Source organism: Schistocerca nitens, chromosome 7 (genome assembly GCF_023898315.1).
Source record: "Schistocerca nitens isolate TAMUIC-IGC-003100 chromosome 7, iqSchNite1.1, whole genome shotgun sequence".
NCBI lineage: Eukaryota > Metazoa > Arthropoda > Insecta > Orthoptera > Acrididae > Schistocerca > Schistocerca nitens.
In genome coordinates this window covers 633,759,634-633,782,256 of record NC_064620.1, presented here as the reverse complement: position 1 = coordinate 633,782,256, position 22,623 = coordinate 633,759,634, and the positions used below count along the sequence as shown (strand labels likewise).

The window sequence follows — 22,623 nt, the reverse complement described above, 5'->3', positions numbered from 1 at the left end:
GACAGGCACGCCTCCGCTGACTGGGACGGGGACGGTGCGCGTCGAGGTGCAGGATGTGAACGACCACGCGCCGGAGTTCGCTCGCCAGGCGTACGAGGCGAGCGTGGGCGAGAACCTGCCGGCGGGCACGGCCGTGCTGCGCGCCGCCGCCACCGACCGCGACCAGGGAGACAACGCGCGCCTGCGCTACTCTCTGCTCGGCGAGCGCGCGCACCGCTTCTCCGTCAACCCAGAGTACGTGGCTGCGCCGCCGCTACCCTACCCTACCCTACCCTACCCTACCCTCCTCCCTCTGTCACCACATTCAACACGACGCCCTCATCGTCGCCGATGCTCTGCCCCGAGGCAGGTGTCCCACGTACGGACTCTCCGCGCTCTCTCGCCTTCTACCGTCCACGTACTTTCCGCTTCCCTTTATGTCGTCCGTCGTCTCCCGTATCCTCCTTTCTCCTCCTTTCTCTCAGTCGACCTCCGTTCATCCTAAGAATAAACCCGATGCAAACAAACACGGACGCAATGATTGGTCAGAAGCCGTAGCTCTCGTACCTGGTGTTGTTACGCTATTGGAAGTAGGTCCCACTTATGTATTAGATATATTATTACTAAGTTACGTTAAATGAAACTTTTAAGATATTCAAATTTATTAACAGTTATCAACGTATATCTTAATCACGCTTTAGCTATGTAGTTTTATTTCAAAAATCGTGTACAGTTGTGCTCTGATTGTTACGCTGCTAATACGAAGTATGAAAATGGCTGATCTGATCACTGTTCCGGAGTGAAACACGCATGCGGAACACGGTTACAAAGAGCCGAGAAATAGATTGCCCTTAACGTCTTTCATAAACTCGCAGAGATGACCGGCTTTGAAGTTTTTCGAGGCACTGTATTACACACACAGTTGTAATAGACACTCACGACGAATGTGTAGCGATAACGGTAGCGTAGTATATTACTATTATATTGCCGTTCACGGTTCAGTTGTTCAACTTTTGTCTGACTCTTTCTTTTCTCGTTCAATTTGAAATACCTACATTTCGTAATTACTAAATTCATCATCATTTTGCACGTGAAATTCCTGTTTTCATTTCAAATACAAATTATCAACTATCGATATTTTATGAAAGACTCTTACTAAAGGTTGCTTAAATTAAGAAAACATAACATTTAATTTTTGAAGGCAAAAATGAAGAACCAAATACTCTTTTACTTGGACTATGTCCATTGCTTCGTAGCGCAGATGTGGATAGTCTCGCAGAAACGTGGAAAACAACCATTTTCACAGCATTGTGCACACCAAAGAAATGCTGCATTTTTACATTCGCCACTGTGCCATTACAGTATGAACCCAACAGATCGGATCTCGAGGCAATTTAAGGGATACTGCCGGATAAATAACAAGGGTGTTAAGCTGCCAGACGAACCGGATGTAACGCACGCAGCTTCTTCACAAGTCGCTGCCGAACACTGGTGGCGTATAGAACAGAACGTCATAACAGGAGACAAGGAAATGCCGCGTCCGTGTGTCTCCGTGGATTCTGTTGTTGATCGACTCGTTTGTTATCAACGTAGCAGACGGCAGTTCCGGAAGTGAAACGTATTTCTCAGATTCGGATAAGAAAGGAGCTAAGAGATTACCTGACGATTGACTGTAATTAATACCTCCATTGGCTTCAGTATTCGACCGTACGCTGAGATCCTTGCAGTACGCTTTTGCGTCGCACACAGCTCGCTCGGAAAAAAAAGCCCTGTGTTTGAGACAGGAATTTTCATCACTCTTGTTTGTAATGAGAATACTATGTCAGGCGAGAACGAGAGCATTTTGTGCTTTCCGTTAGTCACCTAAGAAGCACATGGCAATGCTGGAGTTTTGCCAAATATTATTTCATTCTTTTTAAAAATTAAATGACGTTCGAAGCTGCGTTGTTTCTCTGTTCATCTCTTTTTATGTCTGAACTGCAACTGCTCACTCCGTCGCAGGGTAGTTGGACCGTTGACCGGCCAGTGGCGTCTAATGTTAATTCGCCGGTAAAGCTGTTGTCCCGCGTTATCGCCCAGTCCACGTGCGTGTAACACAGCGTTAAACGTACACCTACCATCGTACTCGACTGTACTGGTCACAGCTTGGCCTCCGCCGCACGTGAAACGAAATCCAAAGAGATTCAAGCAAACGCGGAAGAATACAAGGCGTAATGCTTACGCCCGGTTTATTCTTATGATGAACAGGGTATAGTCCTTCCAAAGCGTCTGTTAGCGAGCACTGCCACCTACAGAAATGTCCCATCTTCCGTCCTCCTGTAGCCTGCACCAGCCTTCTCCTCTCACCGACCGTTTCCGTCCAACTTTATCATCTCTATTCTCCTACATATACACAAAACAAGTGCTTTTAGGTAGCCAATTTTCATCCTCTCACCTCAGTGTCCGTGTTTCTACCCCATAGAGTGCCACAATCCAGAAAAAAAAAAAACTTGGCAAGCCTTTTCCTCGGACCTATATCTAGTTAACCACACAATAATCATCTGCTGTTTCTATTCAATGACTCCTTCGCTACAACAGCGCCAATTTTCATCTCCTCATGACATCTCGAGTCATCAATGATCATACCTGCTGGGTATTAAAATGTTGTTACTTGACTGAAAATAACTTGCCCCATCTTAGTATTTCCGAGTCGTCTTGCTCTCCCGGTCACCGCGCTCTTTGTTTTCGCTGTATTGATTCTCATTCCACATTCCACACGAGCTTCATTCAGTTGTTTTAGCGTTTTATTTGCAGTTCGTTATTTTCAGACACTAATAACATGTCATCAGCAAATTCTTCCCCATACATACTCGTCTTTTTCCATCTGGGCCTCTTCCGAGCATAACTCGAAGAGCTACAGGTGAGGCAACAACCTTTTCCAAAGCCCCTTCCAGTGCTGCTTTCTTCCGCTATTTCATTTCCAATTCTTATTCTTACTTTCTGTAGCAAATACAGATTCTGCACCAGTCGTCTCTCCTGTCAGACCACTCCATTATCGTTCAAAATCTCCATCACCTCGTTCCATCCAACTCTGTCGAAAGTTTCTTTCTGAATAAATAAAAACAGCATACATTTCTGTCCCTCTCGTAATATATCATTACTCTAAGATTCTTAACAGAACATAGCATCTCGTGTTTCTTTCCCTCTTCTAAACCCGACCTGTTCGTCTGGGTTCGTCTGTCCAAATCGCCATATAGACTTTTATTGGGCGCCCTCAACAATACTTTAGCTACATGATGTATTACACTGACAGTCGTACCGTTGCAGAGCTCGGCAGTTTTCTTCCTACTTTCCCCTGTTCCCAACACTTCTGCTGGCAAGTTATCGATTCCACTTGCCTTGCGATTCTTCGTGTCCTTCAGCGCTTTTTCGACTTCTGCTACACAATGTACATGTCATCAGTTAGATTTAGTATAATTTAAAAGTTATTATAGCGCGGAGGAAAAAAAAGACAGTTTACATTCGATCTTGAGAACTGCAACACTAAATGTAATTAATTTACAGGCTACAATACGAGAGAAGGAAAGTTGCTACTCACCATATAGCGGAGATGCTGAGCCGCGATAGGCACAATAAAAAGATTCACACAATCATAGCTTTCGGCCATTAAGGCCTTTGTCAGCAGTGGACACACATACACACACGCGCACACAGGCTAATAATTCAACTATGGGCGCTATGAGTAATAGTCGTTAGAGAAGACCTGAAAGGGGAAGAGAAAGAGGAACGTTATACAACACAGTTGACAATGACGTGGTGTGATGGGGAGTGGGAGGGGGGGTGGGGGGGGAGGGTAAGCGAGACCTAGGAGGAAGGCAGGCGACGGCGCGTACGTCTCGAACGTAGGCCTGAACTCGCTCGCTCGCCCAGCTCAGTGTGAAAAATACGTCTCTGAACCTGTTAACTCGCAGGTGGCCGTGTAAGTAGTAACGAGAATTGCTTCTTCTACTGGAATCTGCTATTATGAAGTCTTACTGATTAACAGGACTACAACAAAATTTTAGGTCACGGCCGGCTTTAACGTCAGTACTCGATATAAATGGTACAACGGCTTGTTTGTAGCAGTTAGTCTCTTCTGCTTAATAGTCGTTATTTCGTACAAGAAATGATGCCTTCTGCAACTGGTAATCATCTTGGCATGATTTTAATTTTATTGTACTCCAGCACAGCCGTGAAAATTACAAGTAGGCCTATGGACTTCCGATCATTGTAGGACTAATAACAGCAAGACTCCACAATGGCGGATTCCATTAGAAGATGCAGTTTTCGTTTGTGCGTATACAAAGTTAGCGGGTGTAGAAACGTAGTTTGTCTGCTGAGTTGAGCGAGTGAGGCAGCGAGAGAGCGAGTTCACGCCTACCTGCGTGACGTACGCGCCACGGCCTGTCTTCCTCGTAGGCCTCGGGGGAAAACAAAGTGACTTCACCGACTGATAAATGGAAAAGAAAGAAAACGTAACCAGGAGAAGGTGCTTTTCTGTTTGACGGAGCGAAATTGGCCGCATACGAATACACGGTCTGATCAAAAGAATCGCAACAACGTTTCGTAATTCGGAATTGACCACAATACCAGTCCGTCACTAGAGACGGAGCCGCCACTATAAAATGACGTGGGGACTATTTTGTTGTGAGGTAGGGACAAGAGAATGCGGCGGTCAGGTGGGCTCAGGACTCGGAACGTGGACTAGTCACCTGAGCAACTGATCCGCCAGAGACATCTCAACCATTCTAAACCTGCGCAAGTCGACTGTCGGTGATGTAATTGCCAGGTGGCAGCGCTAACAAACAACCAGCGCTAAACCGAGACCTTGTACATCGCTTGTACTGACGGACAGGGACCGTCGATCGCCGCGGAGGATGCTTGTGAAATATCGCGAGAAACCAGCGGGAGCAGTCTCTCGCGACTTCCAACGTGCTGGCAACAGTCTACCTGTCTCTCTACCTGTGCGATGGGAACGAAAAAGAATGGAGTAAAATAGTCGAGTAGCTCCTCATAAGCCACACGTTCCTGTCGCCAGTGCTAGGGTCGGCATTTCTATCATATTTCTTTGTCAAAGTTGATACGTCAAATATTTATGTCAAAGAAATTTGATGGTGTAATACGGAGCCTTGACACATCTCGCCTGTCGTCAAATAAATACGATCAGATCTAGAGCCTCGCCATAGATCTGATCATAAAAGTCGTTCGTCTTCTGTTCACTGTAATGTGAAATGTAACCGCTTGGAGCACTGGCGTCGCTACAGCTACGTGGCTTGAAAGTTGCTGTGTTCCTTCGACTTTTTTTTAGTAAATTTGCTCCGACTAGTGTTCGGGGTGAGCAAGGGCACATTGCATGCTATTAATTGTGTGTTGATGGGTAAGTGGAAAATGCTCCAGGAGATTTCATGTCCACAAGCACCGCTACAGCCGTCCACTTCTACATCTCGAAACATCCAGGCAGCTTTTCAGCAACGTTGAACGTTGAGCGTGCCGAGCTACATTTCCCGTCATTTCATTACAAGGAATCATAGAATTAACGGCAGTTTTCGATAGCTCCTCGGATTGCTGGTGCTCAGAAATGGCGAATATACATACGAACTTCAACTGAAAGCCAATATGGCGCCTCACGGCTCTGCACCGAAGAGATATGCCGTGCATGTGACGCAGTGGCGTTCTGCCATGTCATTGGTCAACGTTCAAACGCACGTTCAGAATATCTGACATGCTAGATATTGCTCTGCACGTTCAGAAAGACTCCCCAACGTGCTATTCCAACCGGCCGCTGTGGCCGAGACGCTTCAGTCCGGAACCGCGCTGCTGCTACAGTCGCAGGTTCTAATTCTGCTTCGGGCACGGATGTGTGTGTGATGTCCTTAGGTTAGTTAGGTTTAAGTAGTTCTAAGTTCTAGGGGACTGACAACCTCAGATGTTAAGTCCCATAGTGCTCAGAGCCATTTGAACCATTTTTGCTATTCCACCCTCTGACGTCAGAAACTCGGCACGATCAATGTTCGACGTTCAGATGCACGGCCTGTGCGCCAACGGCTTAAACGGGCCGATAGCTTTATTTGGAACAGTCTTTTTGTTGTGCCTATCTCTGACTCGTCATCTCTCACGGATATTTTCGCACGTCCTGTTTGCACTGGTGGTGCAGTGTTTTGGTGACGCTGTTTGCCGCAGCACGGGCGAGCTGGCAACGGCGGAGCCGCTGGACCGCGAGGAGACGGCGTCGTACCAGCTGACACTGGTGGCGCAGGACGGCAGCGCCACCGAGCCGCGCGCCGCCGCCGTCAACGTGAGCGTCGTCGTCGCCGACACCAACGACAACCCGCCGCGCTTCTCGGCGCCGCGCTACACCGTCTACGTGCCCGACTCCACCGAGCCAGGTGCGGGCTAGCGCCAGCTGCTGCTGCTGCTGCTGCTGCTGTCCGGCTCCCGGCAAACTGGTGGAGTCTGGCTCTGCGTCGTCATGAAAGTGCTATGGAAGCCTGTGCTGTGTGGATGTGTGTGGCACAGAGTAGAGTACGTCCCCCTGTACTAGTTAATTAGGGGGCGGAGAGGCCGGTCGTTTGAGTGTGTCTGCGTCTGCTGTAATCGATCTAACCTCGTCCTCGCAATCCCTACGGAAGCGAGCGATACCCTAGGGGCTGGTACTGTATTCCTAGAATCGTGGGGCTTTCTCGGGATACTTTGTTGTTGTTGTTGTGGTCTTCACTCCTGAGACTGGTTTGATGCAGCTCTCCATGCTACTCTGTCCTGTGCAAGCTCCTCCATCTCTCAGTACCTACTGCAACCTACATCCTTCTGAATCTGCTTAGTGTATTCTTCTCTCGGTCTCCCTCTAAGATGTTTACCCTCCACGCTGCCCTCCAATGCTAAATTTGTGATCCCTTGATGCCTCAGAACATGTCCTACCAACCGATCCCTTCTAGTAGTCAAATTGTGCCACAAGCTTCTCTTCTCCCCAATCCTATTCAATACCTCCTCATTAGTTACGTGATCTACCCACATAATCTTCAGCATTCTTCTGTAGCACCACATTTCGAAAGCTTCTATTCTCTTCTTGTCCAAACTATTTATCGTCCATGTTTCACTTCCATACATGGCTACACTCCATACAAATACTTTCAGAAATGACTTACTGACACTTAAATCTATACTCGTTGTTAACAAATTTCTCTTCTTCAGAAACGTTTTCCTTGCCATTGCCAGTCTACATTTTATATCCTCTCTACTTCGACCATCATCAGTTATTTTGCTCCCCAAATAGCAAACCTAATTTACTACTTTAAGTGTCTCATTTCCTAATCTAATTCCCTCAGCATCACCCGACTTAATTCGACTACATTCCATTATCCTCGTTTTGCTTTTGTTGATGTTCATCTTATATCCTCCTTTCAAGACACTATCCATTCCGTTCAACTGCTCTTCCAAGTCCTTTGCTGTCTCTCACAGAATTACAATGTCATTGGCGAACCTCACAGTTTTTATTTCTTCTCCGTGGATTTTAGTACCTACTCCAATTTTTTCTTTCGTTTCCTTTACTGCTTGCTCAATATACAGATTCAATAACATCGGGGAGAGGCTACAACCCTATCTCACTCCCTTCCCAACCACTCCTTCCCTTTCATGACCCTCGACTCTTATAACTGCCATCTGGTTTCTGTACAAATTGTAAATAGCCTTTCGCTCCCTCTATTTTACCCCTGCCACCTTTAGAATTTGAAAGAGAGTATTCCAGTCAGCATTGTCAAAAGCTAGAAACGTAGGTTTGCCTCTCCTTAATCTTTCTTCTAAGATAAGTCGTAAGGTCAGTATCGCCTCACGTGTTCCAACATTTCTACGGAATCCAAACTGATCTTCGCCGAGGTCGGCTTCTACCAGTTTTTCCATTCGTCTGTAAAGAATTCGCGTTAGTATTTTGCAGCTGTGACTTATTAAACTGATAGTTCGGTAATTTTCACATCTGTCAACACCTGCTTTCTTTGGGATTGGAATTATTATATTCTTCTTGAAGTCTGAGGGTATTTCGCCTGTCTCATACATCTTGCTCACCAGATGGTAGAGTTTTGTCAGGACTGGCTCTCCCAAGGCTGTCAGTAGTTCTAATGGAATGTTGTCTACTCCCGGGACCTTGTTTCGACTCAGGTCTTTCAGTGCTCTGTCAAACTCTTCACGCAGTATAGTATCTCCCATTTCATTTTCATCTACATCCTCTTCCATTTTCAAATATTGTCCTCAAGTACATCGCCCTTGTATAGACCCTCTATATACTCCTTCCACCTATCTGCTTTCCCTTCTTTGCTTAGAACCGGGTTTCCATCTGAGCTCTTGATATTCATACAAGTGGCTCTCTTTTCTCCAAAGGTCTCTTTAATTTTCCTGTAGGCAGTATCTATCTTACCCCTAGTGAGATAAGTCTCTACATCCTTACATTTGTCCTCAAGCCATGCCTGCTTAGCCATTTTGCACTTCCTGTCAATATCATTTTTGAGACGTTTGTATTCCTTTTTGCCTGCTTCATTTACTGCATTTTTATATTTTCCCCTTTCATCAATTAAATTCAATATTCCTTCTGTTACCCAAGAATTTCTACTAGCCCTCGTCTTTTTATCTACTTGATCCTCTGCTGCCTTCACTATTTCATCCCTCAGAGCTACCCATTCTTCTTCTACTGTATTTCTTTCCCCCATTCTTGTTAATTGTTCCCTTATGCTCTCCCTGAAACTCTATACAACCTCTGGTTTAGTCAGTTTATCCAGGTCCCATCTCCATAAATTCCCACTTTCTTGCAATTTCCTCAGTTTTAATCGACAGTTCATAACCAATAGATTGTGGTCAGAGTCCACATCTGCCCCTGGAAATGTCTTACAATTTAAAACCTGGTTCCTAAATCTCTGTCTTACCATTATATAATCTATCTGATACCTTTTAGTATCTCCAGGATTCTTCCATGTATACAACCTCCTTTTATGATTCTTGAACCAAGTGTTAGCTATGATTAAGTTATGCTCTGTGTAAAATTCTACCAGACGGCTTCCTCTTTCTTTTCTCTCCCCCAATGCGTATTCACCCACTATGTTTCCTTCTCTCCTTTTTCCTACTCTCGAATTCCAGTCACCCATGACTATTAAATTTTCGTCTCCCTTCACTACCTGAATAATTTCTTTTATCTCATCATACATTTCATTAATTTCTTCATCATCTGCAGAGCTAGTTGGCACATAAACTTGTACTATTGTAGTAGGCATGGGCTTCGTGTCTATCTTGGCCACAATAATGCGTTCACTATTTTGTTGGTAGTATCTTACCCGCACTCCTATTTTTTATTCATTATTAAACCTACTCCTGCATTACCCCTATTTGATTTTGTATTTATAACCCTGTATTCACCTGACCAAAAGTCTTGTTCCTCCTGCCACCGAACTTCACTAATTCCCACTATATCTATCTTCAACCTATCCATTTCCCTTTTTAAATTTTCTAACCTGCCTGCCCGATTAAGGGATCTGACGTTCCACGCTCCGATCCGTAGAACGCCAGTTTTCTTTCTCCTGATAACGACGTCCTTCTGAGTAGTCCCCGCCCGGAGATCCTAATGGGGGACTGTTTTACCTCCGAAATATTTTACCCAAGAGGACGCCATCATCATTTAACCATACAGTGAAGCTGCATGCCCTCGGGAAAAATTACGGCTGTAGCTTCCCCTTGCTTTCAGCCGTTCGCAGTACCAGCACAGCAAGGCCGTTTTGGTTAGTGTTACAAGGCCAGATCAGTCAATCGTCCAGACTCAACTACTGCAACTACTGAAAAGGCTGCTGCCCCTCTTCAGGAACCACACGTTTGTCTTGCCTCTCAACAGATACCCCTCCGTTGTGGTTGCACCTATGGTACGGCTATCTGTATCGCTGAGGCACGCAAGCCTCCCCACCAACGGCAAGGTCGGGATACTTTACCAGGTGTAAAAGTATGAAACCGGAATTCGGTTGCAATAACTACACGTCTGTTGAAACTGATAAACAATATTTTATTCAAAATAACCTTCATTGCTATTTATACATTTCAGGCTATCAATGCTACGCCAAAAAAATTTGTTCTTCTTTTGAATCGAAGCAGTCAGCGACCGTTTTTCGTACATTTTCATACGAATTGAAGCGTTGATCAGCGAGAGCGTGTCCCAGTTACGCAAATAGATGATAATCGGACGGAACCGATTCTGGAGAATAAACAGCATGCCCTGGTATTTCCCAACTGAACTCTTCGATCGTTTCGCTGACCCATTTTTCTGTGTGTGATGTGGCGTCATCGTGGAGCAATACGATTTTGTGTTGCCTTTTTCCATATTCCGGTCGTTTTTCGCGTAATGATCGATTTAAAACGATCATTTGCTGTTGGCAGCGATCAGTGTTAACGGTTTCATCAGGTTTTAGCTACTCATAATACATGACACCCTTCTGATCCCATTAAACACAGAGCACGTCTTCTTTCCGAAGCGATTCGGTCTTGCAGTGGATATCGATGGTTTGCCTGGATTCACCCATGATTTACAACGCTTAGGTTTCGTAAAATATATCGATGTCTCATCACCTGCCACTATTCGATGGAGAAACGACTTTCTTTCATTCAGTTCGTGCAGAATCCATTTTTCTACTTTCTGCGCCTTTCCCATAGCTTTCAACGTAAGAGAAACGGCTTTCTGCGACACACTCAGTTGTTCCGCGAGTTCCTGTTGCGTTTTAATATCAGCTTCATCGACTAAGATCTGAAATTCGATATCTTCGAACTTTATCGATGGTTTCCGGCGCTCGTCGTTTCTCACGTCAAAATCACCAGTTTTGAATTTTTTGAAGCACTCGGAACGCTGTGTCTTCCCGAGAGCATGTTCGACAAAAGCTTCGAAAAGCATTCGATGTGAGTCTGCGCCACTTTTCTGCAAACGATAACAGAAAACCAGTGCTGTCCGCAAATCGTAGGTCGTAGGCACCAACATGGACATGTTTACGGTTCCACCGATGTGCGGAACTTACTGCGCGTTGACATTCGTCGTCAGCCGTTACAGGAGACAGATGGCGCTGCAGTTGCCGTCTCACGGGCTCTACACTGACGGCTAGCTCCATCTATAGGGAAATTCCGGTTTCATACTTGTACACCTGGTACGCCTGTCTCCGAGAGTCTGTCAACCCAGTCTCTTCAGCACGTCTGTAATACTCTCCCAAGGGTCAGGCAACCCTGTGACCGTTCGCGCTTCCCTCCTCTCTACACGTTCAGCGTACCCCGTCACACCTGTGTGGTATGGGCCTCCCACAGCTGAGCAGTATTCGAGAAAGGGTCACACAAGTAGTGTGTAAGCAGGCTCCTTTCTACACTGCTGTGTCTTTCCAGTATCCTGCGAGTGAGTCCAGCTCTGCCACCTGCTTTAGCTGCGAATGAGCCCGTACCATCTGCCACTTCATGTCCCTACAAATTGCTAATGTCAACTATTTGTACGAGTCGACTGGTTGCAGTTGTCACGTTCATTTTGTAGTCATAAGGTACTACGCGTTTTGTGCAACGCTTGATGTTACATATCTGAACGTTTAAATCAATTTGCTACTCTTTGTGTTGAATCCTGCCTTGACGTCCAATATGTGGGGTCAAGGAAGCCTGCCTTCTCGGATCGCTAGACAAAATTCAAGCAAATCGTGTTAATGAGTTTTATTACGAAATTAACAATTACAACACTTAACTTTGACAATAACCCAGAAGTGTCGCAAGCAAAGGGCGACAGGCAAATAAGAAATCGCTTCAGTATATGCAATTCGTAATACAAGTAAAGTACTACAGTTGACTCTTGTAATGAGGTTGCTAGTGGTGAAGCTTGTGCAGAAGTGGGCCGGAACTAGCCGGGCGCGGCGCTCGTGCCCTCTTCGCACAGAGGCCGCTGGTGTCGCGTCGTCGTGCTGGAGAGCGGCCGGCCGCCGTGCGACTGGCTGGCGTCTTCCCACAGCCCTCTCTGCTCTAGCGTTCCCGGCTGACTGGGGCGCCGGCGCCGGCGCTGGACTTGACGCCGTACATCCATCGTGTATATTCCAACATGCGACTTTCAACTACGTCTGACCTGTATCAGCAGATAAATACGATATTGCAGTGCCTATGTTACCGGGCAAGCGACTTTCAATTACGTCCGACCTGTACGGGAATACACATAACGGATGTACGAACACAGGTCGTAGACTCATTGTTGACGACGTATGGAAGTTTGATTCGGGCAGTGAATCGTGAACGGATAGCCAAATGGTGAGGGGACCGCTGGCGATAAGTAGTAAATCCGGATTCGAGTCCAGTCCGGCACAAATTATCATTGTCGTCATTCCATTCTACAGCTGATGGCAGTCCTTATTCGCAATTGCGAATTCATTTGACGTGTTTTCAGACTGGTGTTTAAAAATGGTTCAAATGGCTCTGAGCACTATGGCACTTAACTTCTGAGGTCATTAGTCCCCTAGAACTTAGAACTACTTAAACCTAACTAACCTAAGGACATCACACACATCCATGCCCGAGGCAGGATTCGAACCTGCGACCGTAGCGGTCACGCGGTTGCAGACTGGAGCGTCTAGAACCGCATGTCCACACCGGCCGGCTCAGACTGGTGTGATGGACGCCATAACATGTTTTAGTGATGGAGTAACAAGCAGATTAAAAAGCGTGAGCAGACTATGCACGAGCGTGCCGAGCACACCAAGTTTCAGGTATTAATCACCTTTCACCGTGGACAACGCAGTTGCCGACGGCATTCACCTGACGACCGACAGCAGCGCCGTTTGCCTTAGTGTTTGTCAGTGCTAGCACACAAGCAACACTGGGTGAAATAACCGCAGAAATGGGTGTGGGACGCACGACGGACGTATCCGTTACGACAATGCGGCTAAATTTGGCGCCAGCAGACGACTGACACTTGTGCCTGTGCTAAAAGCACGACATCGCGTGCGGCGTCGAGGGCTGCTGGCCGCGTGTGTTGGGCCCTAGGCGACTGGGAAGCCGTCGCCTGGTCAGACGAGTCCCGAGCTGACGGTAGGGCTCGAGTGTGGCGCACGCCCTACGAAGCCGTGGATGCGAGTAGTCAACGAGGCACTGTGCAGGCTGATGGTGGCTCCGTGGTGGTGTGCGCTGCGTTCACGCCGAAGGGACTGGTCCTCTGCTCCAAATGAAACGATCGTTGACTGGAAATCATTATGTTCGGCTACTGGGAGGGGATTTGCAGCCAAACAACGGCGATATTTTTGTGGATGACTACACGTCATGTCTCCGGGGCGCAATTGTTCGTAATTGGTTTGAAGAATATTGTGGACTATTCGAGCGAATGATTTGGCCACGCAGATCGCCCCACATGAATTCCATCGAACATTTATGGGTCATAATCGAGAATTCAGTTCGTGCACAGAATCCTGCATCAGCAATACTTTCGCACGGCTCAGCATTTCTGCAGGGGACTTCCAACGAGTTGCTTAGGCCGTGCCCCGCGTGCCCCTCCGCTGTTCTCCACTACGCCGGGCAAAATGAGTTCCGACACGATATTTGGACGTGTTACACGACTTTTGTCGCTTCACTGTAAATTTACGTGATAGAGAATCGTTTCTGAAAACTTCTGTATGGAGTGTGGCCTTCTAAGGAAGTGGAATGTGGACGGTAAACAGTTCCGACAAAAAGAGAATAGAAAGTTTAAAAATTTTGTGCCGCAGAAGAATGCTGAAGATTAGATAGGGAGATCAAAAAAGTAATGAGAAAGTACTGAATCGATCTGGCGAAAAAAGATATTTCTGGCACAGCCTGAGTAAAAACAAGGAATCGATACACAGAACAGATCCTGACTTGCCGAGGATTGTCAATTTCGTAAGTGAGGGAAGCGAGAGGGACCAAAACTATAGAGCGACATCGAGCCTCGAATACAGTGAGCACCTTCAAATGGAAGTACGTAGAGTTATCCAGAGATGAAGAGGCTTGCGTGGGATTGAGTAGCGTCGAGAGGTGTGTCGGATCCACTGCGCGAGTCGCTGTACTGCCTTCGCAGCTACTGCCATCCGTTCTGCAGCGGCAAAGCAGTGTAGCGTTTTCGTGTTGTTGTGATAGTCTGCAGCTCCCCGAGTGAGGTTGACCCGACACGAGTGCCTGGGGCGACTTATGCCCTGTCCAGTGAGGCGACGGTCCGCTTCCGCGCGCGCGCCGACGCTTCGTCTGTAAACTCACGAGCGGGCTGGAGTCTATTGTTTTACAACGTTGCACCGACCCTGCAGCGGCGTGCTTTTAATCTGCGACTTTTCGATTAATGAGTTAACACTACGGAATACAGAAAACGATTACATTCTTCCGAAACACAACATTGTTGAGTAAACTGCGTTAACGCGGATATGGAAGCTATGCTGCAACGGTATTGACAGAAGAGTGAGGATTAGGTTGCCTCTCCCTGCTGAACCTCTCTCTCCATTTACGTACCTCTCTGCAAGTAGCGCAGTGGCCACAATACGTGACAAGGGTTTTTGCTTGCTGTTACAGTATATCTGGTTATCTTTGTGCTGTGGAAGTGTGTTTACAGAGATAGTAAGTGTTTCACCTTGGACAATGAGACAGGCAGTAACTGTGAAACTGTTGGTGGAGTACTTTGGTATTGCAGAAGATGTATCTACATTAGAAGAGTATGTTATTTACGAACAAAAATAGCAACAGTTGACAGAAGAGGGTATTTAATAGCAGTTCTTACTACACTTGTAACCGATGAAGAGGCATCATATGAAGAGGCATCAGAGGAAGAGGCGTCAGATGAAGAAAATGATAGTGCCATGGCAGTGAAGGATGAAGCAATGTCACCAGTGGTGGATTTCCACGGAAGCAGCGGTTCATCTTATCAGCCATCGTCTCCAAGAAAACCAAGTTTTCAGAAGGCTATCAGGCAGATGCATACAAGATATGGAAAAACAGCCAAGTCAAGCAGATGGAAATGTTGATCCTCACCGCCTGTGTCGTCCTGGATTAGCAACTGACATGACTGTGTTGCAGTATCTGAAAACAGGCTAAATGAATGTCATTCATCAAACCCAAACAAAAATCTGAATTACGTGATCATACTGTAGCAAAGATACAGGAAAATGCATTAATACATGATCCACAAAATTTAAATGTCAGAAGAAGATTGTCTGTTGCAAAATAACCCATAAAATTAGCAAGCGCGGTTGGCTGAATGGAATGTCGATATTCGACAAAAAGCTTATCAGTTCGTGAGAGAAATCTGATCTCTCATTGAGGAAAAACTTCTGTAACCAGATCAAGTAATTAATACTGACCAGTCAAGATTTGATAAAGAGTTACGATCTGGACGTAATCTCGCAGTGAAGGGAAGCGAGCATGTCTTTTGTGTGGTTGGATCCATAGCGGTAACTACTCTTATACGGCAATGTCTTGCATTGAGCTGCTACCCCATACGTATCGGAGCCCACTGGCCATTTTCCTGCAAATATGAATATAAATTTACCGAATATCAAGGCATTTGCTAGCAAATCTGCTAATATGACGAAGAGGGATTTAAAGGTCTCCCTCGAATAAGTAATGTGGCCAGATATACAAGAAAAAACTGAAACCCTTCCCTTCTTTCCTTTGAGTCCTGGAAGGCCAAAAGAGATGACAAACTACAGAACTCTGCAGTTCCTGAATGCGTTTTAATTCATCAAGAAGCTGATTCCAGCGAAGTGCACAGGCATTGTGCACCCTACCGATGTTTTCTTCTTCCGTCCATACAAAAATTTTGTAAAATTTATCACAGATGCAATTATGGTATCTTCTGACAATTACATTAACATATGCCATAGAGACCACTTCTTACGCCTTCAGTCGTTTGTGTATTTCCAGTCTTCGGCCGCACGATTCTCCAACTTAACCAAATTTGCATTTTTTCAATGCGGCTGCACCACAGACTTTCCTGGTGTATTTCAAACGCCCTTGGAGTACTACTTCGAAGAAGGGTAAACGGAAGAGTGTTTCCATGAGAACTGTGGCCAAGCTGCTTTCATCAAATGTGCACACTGCGAAAGCTGTGCACGCATTGACCATGCAGTTATTGCTCACTTGCACATTCTTTGCCTTCGATAGTGTAGTCAAGAAGGTAAACTCTGTTATAGAGTGCTTCCTGCCACATTATTGAGTATTTGTCTCAAAAAATCGTTTTGTGTAATAAATCATTCATATTTTACAGTATTCTCATCGTAGCTTTGACGAATCTCATATTTCCTGTTGTAATAGTCCACAGCAGCTACAATTTTTTTAGTGTTCTTATATTCTGTTGCTCTATTAAGTCCGCTATCTATCAATGTAATTTGCGCGACAACATATCGTGACCTTCCCTTGTGAGTGGCGTGTCAGTATGTTTCGTTTAATATTAGGGTTGCATGCCTTAACTGGCAGATACCTGTCGATGTTGTTTTATTCTCTGCAGCTGATAGCCGAACCAGAATGAAAAACATACACCTCTTTCGTTTCCGACGGCAGGGGATTTCGTGTTCGGCGCCGAGGCGGAAGACGCGGACGCGGGCGCCAACGGACAGGTCCGCTTCTCGTTGTCGGTGTCTGCGGTGGGTGTGGGAGCGGGGGCAGGTGCGGAGGCGGCGCTGCTGGCGGTGGAGGCGGCGACGGGCGTGGTGCGCGCGGCGGGCGCGCTGCCCGCCTCCGGCGAGGTGCGCGCCACGCTCACGGCGACGGACGGCGGCCGCGAGCCGCGCAGCGCCACGGCCGAGCTGGTGGTGCGCACGCGCGCCAGCGCACTCTTCCCGGCGCTGTCGCTGGCGCCAGCGCAGGCGCGCGTCGCGCTGGCCGAGGACGCGCCTGCCGGGCAGCCCGTGGCGCGCCTCGCCGCCTCGTCCCCCAAGGCGGGGCCCGCCGCCGCCATCTCCTACGCCGTCGCCGGCGGCAACTTCGGAGGCGCGCTGCGCGTCGACGCCTCCTCTGGGGAGGTGAGTGGAGCCCGATTCGATTTCGAGCCAATTTTATACAGAAAATGGGACAAAAATGACGAATATTTCGTCTTTGGGTTTTTTTACTAATCCCCAACTTCGAGAAGAAACTCGGCGCAACGGTTGAGGGAAATACCGTAGCCGAATCGACAAGCCACAACTCAGACTCCATTCATTTTTTTTCAGCCCGCTAGTGAATGTAGACTAGCGTATTATGTATTGTACGCTGGTATTGTTGTCTTGTGTTTCGCGTGTCGTTAACTCCGCTTGTTACGTCTGCTTTCGTGTACAAAAACAGTCGATAAGCTAAAATAGCGATGTCTGCTCACGAAGTCAGGCTAGGTTGGCAACGAGAAAAACCTGTCAGAGCTCATTGAGTTATCTTTGACGAACGTCGTTGCAGCTTGCTCCCATCGGCCACCACGCCGAGTGTCTTCCAGGAGTCCGCTGATACTTTATAGTAGCTCTGATTTTCCTTTTTAAACTCACTTATGTATTTTGTATTTAGCTTGATTCTAATTATTTTTAATTTATGTTTTAAAGAGGTGCTGACATACATTTACTCGCGCTTTCAGCTGTAGCACTCGCAATATTCTGTGTTCTGTAATTTCACAGTTGGATAACATGCAACGTATGGCTATTGTGGCGTTTCACAGTGCCACTCGCGAGAGTACGTAATTCCGTTATTGATTTGTGAACTGAAATGTCTGTGTAGCATGAGCAAGATTTGAATGAGTAATAGATTTTGCAAAAAAAAAGAACCCTCCGAGCTGGTACACAAGTAACAGAATAATGGCAGTTCCTTGAGATTATGCTGGCAGTACTACTAGCAATAATGATGTTTTGTGTTAAGAGAGATTATTTCCGATACACAGTTTTGCACTTAATCTTAGTGGATCTGAGGACCATAATTCTGATCCAACTCACATTGTTCAGACACTAATTCTGAATCTGCATACAGTCACGAAGACCTCTTTTTTAATAGCCGAGTTTCAGATAGATATCTGGAAATTGCGTTTATAATGTCCATGAAAAATTTTGGTAGAATAGTTATGTGTATAAATATGGTCTGATCCGTGTATATGCACGAAGTATATAGACACAATCCACGTAAAGGTTCGACATCTGTGATCAGAATATATTAATCCTCGTGCTTTTAAGTATATCATGCTATTGTCACATATCGGTACCTCAAAGAAAATATTATTGTCACGATTGTACTGTTGAATGAGCAATGCTGTGTCATTGAAATGAGAGGAAAACTAATGCTGGAGTAATTCCGTGTCAATTCAACACGGCACTCAATCCGACCCACCCACATTTCTTTCAAACTTGATGCATTCAGTGAACGAGCTAAGAGATGGAAAACCGCCAACTTTCAGTGGTATATGGCAATTTCAAATAAATTTACAGGCCTGCGAAGTTTGGAAATTGTAAAAAATTTACATGTGTCTGTCTCACTATAAATGACTACAATTCTGGTTGTAATTCTCATACAGTGATGACATTTATACCACTGAAAAGTTAATACATAGAGCTTTACATTGATATGCAACATGGCGGGTTTCGGAGAATTTTCTCGTTTAATTGACCTTTATTATCTCAAAACACTCCACCTTCAATTTTTATGAAATATTTTATTGCCCAGTCTACTACCTTAATTATGGGCGAGATCAAGATGGCACATCAAAGGCGCCATCAACAAAACAAAAAAAGAAAGTATTGTGTCTGTGGCATTACACTAACAAAATGCTGGTAGCAGCTGCGAATGCATATTTTTTGAAGATCAGCAGACAATAACAGTCACTATTATTCAGACAAATTGGTGAAAATTTCTTGCTTTGAACAACCAACCAGAGATCCTTTTATTTCAGCCAGTCATAATTAGGTTGTTCCATTGGTGTGGCTTGTTTACTTAAACTGCAGGGTGCTTGTGCTGTGAAGTAGTACATAGACGTAGGCCAGTTTGTAAATGTCTAGAAGTAGTTTGTAAAAAATGTATTTCAAGTAAAAATTGTACTATTGAAATCCACTTTAAGAAGAAAGTCATGTGGAGTACAGAAGAATTTGAGAAGTGGTTGTTGTGGATGGTAAATAAGTGTCCTAACATATTGCTAGATGGAAAAATTGGCTGCAAATGTATAAAGCAAGTATCACAAAAATCCATCAACTCCTGCAATTGTTGTCTCAGCTGCACTAAGTACTTCCTGAGAATATGTTAAGTGAAGATGAAATAGCATTGTATCCGTCACTGACGTCTTTATATGGTAGTCTTCAGTTTTTACGTGACTCTCCTGTAAGGAAAAAGTGACTTCAGTGTGAGAAAAAGTACCCAAAGCAAAAATCGAAAGAGGTTGCCTCAGTATTTGTGTGTATTTATACGGCACAACTCGTAAAAGAAGAGTGTGAAAAAAATGGAGAAAGAGAAATAACAGCCCAACTGAAAGATAAGTTTCACAATACAGAATGTATGTGTTACTAAATGCAAAATGAATTTTCCACTTCATTTATTATGAAGAGCAAAAAGTTAATAGTAGAACATGGTATATTAGTTACACGAAATTCAAGGCCAGATAAGACATGTTGTGAAAAAACTGTTCAGTGTGCACATGATTTTTACTGTGATCATAATGTGAGCTGTTTGATGCTGGGAAGGAAAGACTATTTATCAGTGAAACAAAATGGAATTCAAGTACATAGGTAGTTAGTTGGTTAGTAACATGGTCAGTGGATCATTTTGTCTGGTGGATCATAATTATGTGAAACAAGTCATTATAAATTCACATCACTAATTAATTTGCACATATGGTTACATTCTGAACATTTCTTTAAAAAATACACAGATGTTACTTACCAATTACTACCCACCACCTTTTACACTTTACAGTAACAGAAATTCTTCTACGGAATAGAAAGAGTTATCAAGAAGGCAATTTCTCAGTTTGTTATTGAATTTTGTTTTGCCATTTGTCAGACATTTTATATCACTGGGTAAAGGATCACAAATTTTTGTTACAGCATTGTGTACCACATTTTGTGCTAAAGACAACCTTATATGGAGTAATGAATGTCATTTTTCCTTCTGGTATTGTGATTATGCACATCATAGTTCCTCTTGAACTGTAGTCAGTTATTTACAACAAACTTCATGAGGTTATAAATATGCAGATGTGTACAAGATGATCGTGGGTGAGCACCACATATTATTCTTACAACACATTTTTGCACAATGTAGACCTACTTTGTTAAAAATGAGTTACCCCAGAACATTATCCTATATGACGTTATTGAATGAAAATATGTGAAGTATGTCAACTTTGATTTTTCTCTCCCCAAGATTTGCAACGTTTCTAAGTGCAAATGTTCCTGAACTAAGTTGTTTTAGAAGTTCTAAAATGTGTTTTTTCCAATTTAGATTCTCATTGATATGAACCCCTAAGAATTTTGAAGGTTCCAACTTATCTGTTATTTCCTCACCATGTGTTACACTTATCATTGGTGTAGTACCTCTAGATGTCCAGAACTGAAAATGTTGGCTCTCTTTCAAATTGAGGGTGAGACCATTCGCAGAAAACCACTCAATGATACTTTTAAGAACTTTGTTTACCATTTCTTGTTTCTGCATGTATGCTTGGATTGATTACAATACAGTGTCATCTGCAAAAAGAACTAATTCTGCGTGTTGTATGTACTAGAAAATCGTTTACATATTGAGGAACATAGTGGACCTAAGATTGAACATTGAGGAATCCCATATGTGATTTATCCCTAGTCTCAATTATGTCCCTGGACTATATTGCCTGAATTACTAAGTGAAACTTTCTGCATTATTTTGGTTAGGTGTGACATTATCCATTGTTAGCTATACTATCAATCTCGAAAATGTTAATTTATCTCGGAGAATACTGTGATGCACACCGTCAGATGCCTTAGAGAGATCGCAGAAAATACCAGTCAGTGCTATTTTATTGTTTAATGCTTGTAAAATCTGGCGAATGAAGATGTAAATGGCATTCTCAGTAGAGCAACCCTTCTGAAACACAAACTGTGATTTGCTAAAGATAGTATTGTGGAATACATTACCATCTCAAAAATTTTGGAGAATGAAGTCAGCAGTGAAACAGGCATCTCTCTTATCAACTTCCTTAAAGAGAGGTTTAACAACAGCATATTTCAGTCACTCTGGAAAAATGCCTTGAGTTAATGATGCATTACATACAAGGGTTGACTGAAAAGTAATGCCTCCACCTTCATAACTCTTCAACAGTTGGCAGAATTGGTATGTGATAGGTACTAGCTTGTTCCGTAGCGTCTTCTCTACAGCTCCAGTTGGTGGGAAGCCTTAGCATTGCATGGTTGCATTGTTACAGTGTAAAGTATGGAACCCGCGCAGACGGTCGGTCAGTGCGATTTAAGCAACATGCAGTCATTGAATTTTTGACAGCAGAAGGTGAATCACTCAGAGAGATATTGCAAGCACGATCGATATTTCACAAGAATGTGTGGGTCATATTCTTGCTTTGCTTGGCTATCAGAAAATCTGTGTATGATGGGTACCGCAGATGCTGACTCCTGAAATGAAAGTACACACACTTGAAATTTGTCAGGAATTCCTCTCGCATTACAAAAATGAAGGTGACACCTTTCTCCACAATGAAAGACTATCTGTGGGGACATCATTATGCTTCTGATAAAGACTTTGAGAGGACTGTGAGACTGTGGTTGCGGAAACAGTGTTGACTTCTTCTGTGACTGTTTCAGAAAACTTGTTCATCATTGGCAAAAATGTATCCAATTGGCTGGTGATTATGAGGAATTATTGGTAATTAAAGATTACATTCTAAGGATTATTTCTGCATTTGTTATATGAAAATATTCCCTTCCAAACTCAATTAACGAAGGTGGAGGCATTACTTTTCATTCAAACCTCATATTATTCCAGATAAGACGGTCCTTATTACATGGGAACAAATTTTTGGTTCCCTATTGGAAACCCCATCAAAACCAGATAAGTTTTTGTTTTGGGTAGAATGTATAATTTTCTTAATTTCAGAAGTAGTTTGTGTTACATTCATATGACTGAATTGTATGAAAGTATCTTCAACATACTGCTGTGATTTTGCGGTGGAACTGTTTGTCCCTATGTTTTATACTATATTTAAGAAATTATTATTAAATGCACTTGTTAACTGTGAATCATTTATTTCCATCCAGTTCAGCAGTGCTGTTGTATTCTTCTGTGGCTGGTTGTCCTTTCTCTCTCGTCAATATATTCCAAATTGCCTTACGTCTGTTGTCAGAAGTACTGATTCCTGACATTATCTGCTCATTCTCTAATTGTTTAATAGCCTTTCTTAGTACTTTTGAGTAGGAACACTTTACTTATTTTTCAGACAATTTTTAAAATAAGAAAATCTTGTTTTACTAAGTAACTATTCAGTTTTAACCCATAACTAGTAACACAGAACTCATATCAAAATTTAAAAAAATAGTAATGAATATTGTCAAAATGTCGGGGGCACAAAAAACATTGTGTCATTACTAATTTTTCACTGAGCACTTATTCACTTCCCGTGGGACACTGGTGTTCTGTGAAACAGTTTGGGAAGCCCTGCTCTAGAGGTAGTGTTGCCACTGTTGCACTTTCACT

The 22,623-nt window shown here is 44.2% G+C and overlaps 1 protein-coding gene across 1 annotated transcript in view; it reads left to right on the top strand.

Moving 5' to 3' along the window:
- The window catches only part of LOC126195803 (cadherin-related tumor suppressor-like), a gene marked incomplete at its 5' end in the record, with an annotated part of 496,439 nt that overhangs the window by 291,808 nt on the left and 182,008 nt on the right, over positions 1–22,623 (top strand). The window contains 3 exons of the mRNA XM_049934438.1: positions 6–234; positions 6,178–6,383; positions 16,513–16,973. Coding sequence (XP_049790395.1) covers positions 6–234; positions 6,178–6,383; positions 16,513–16,973 — 896 coding nt within the window. The remainder of the gene's footprint in view (positions 1–5; positions 235–6,177; positions 6,384–16,512; positions 16,974–22,623) is intronic.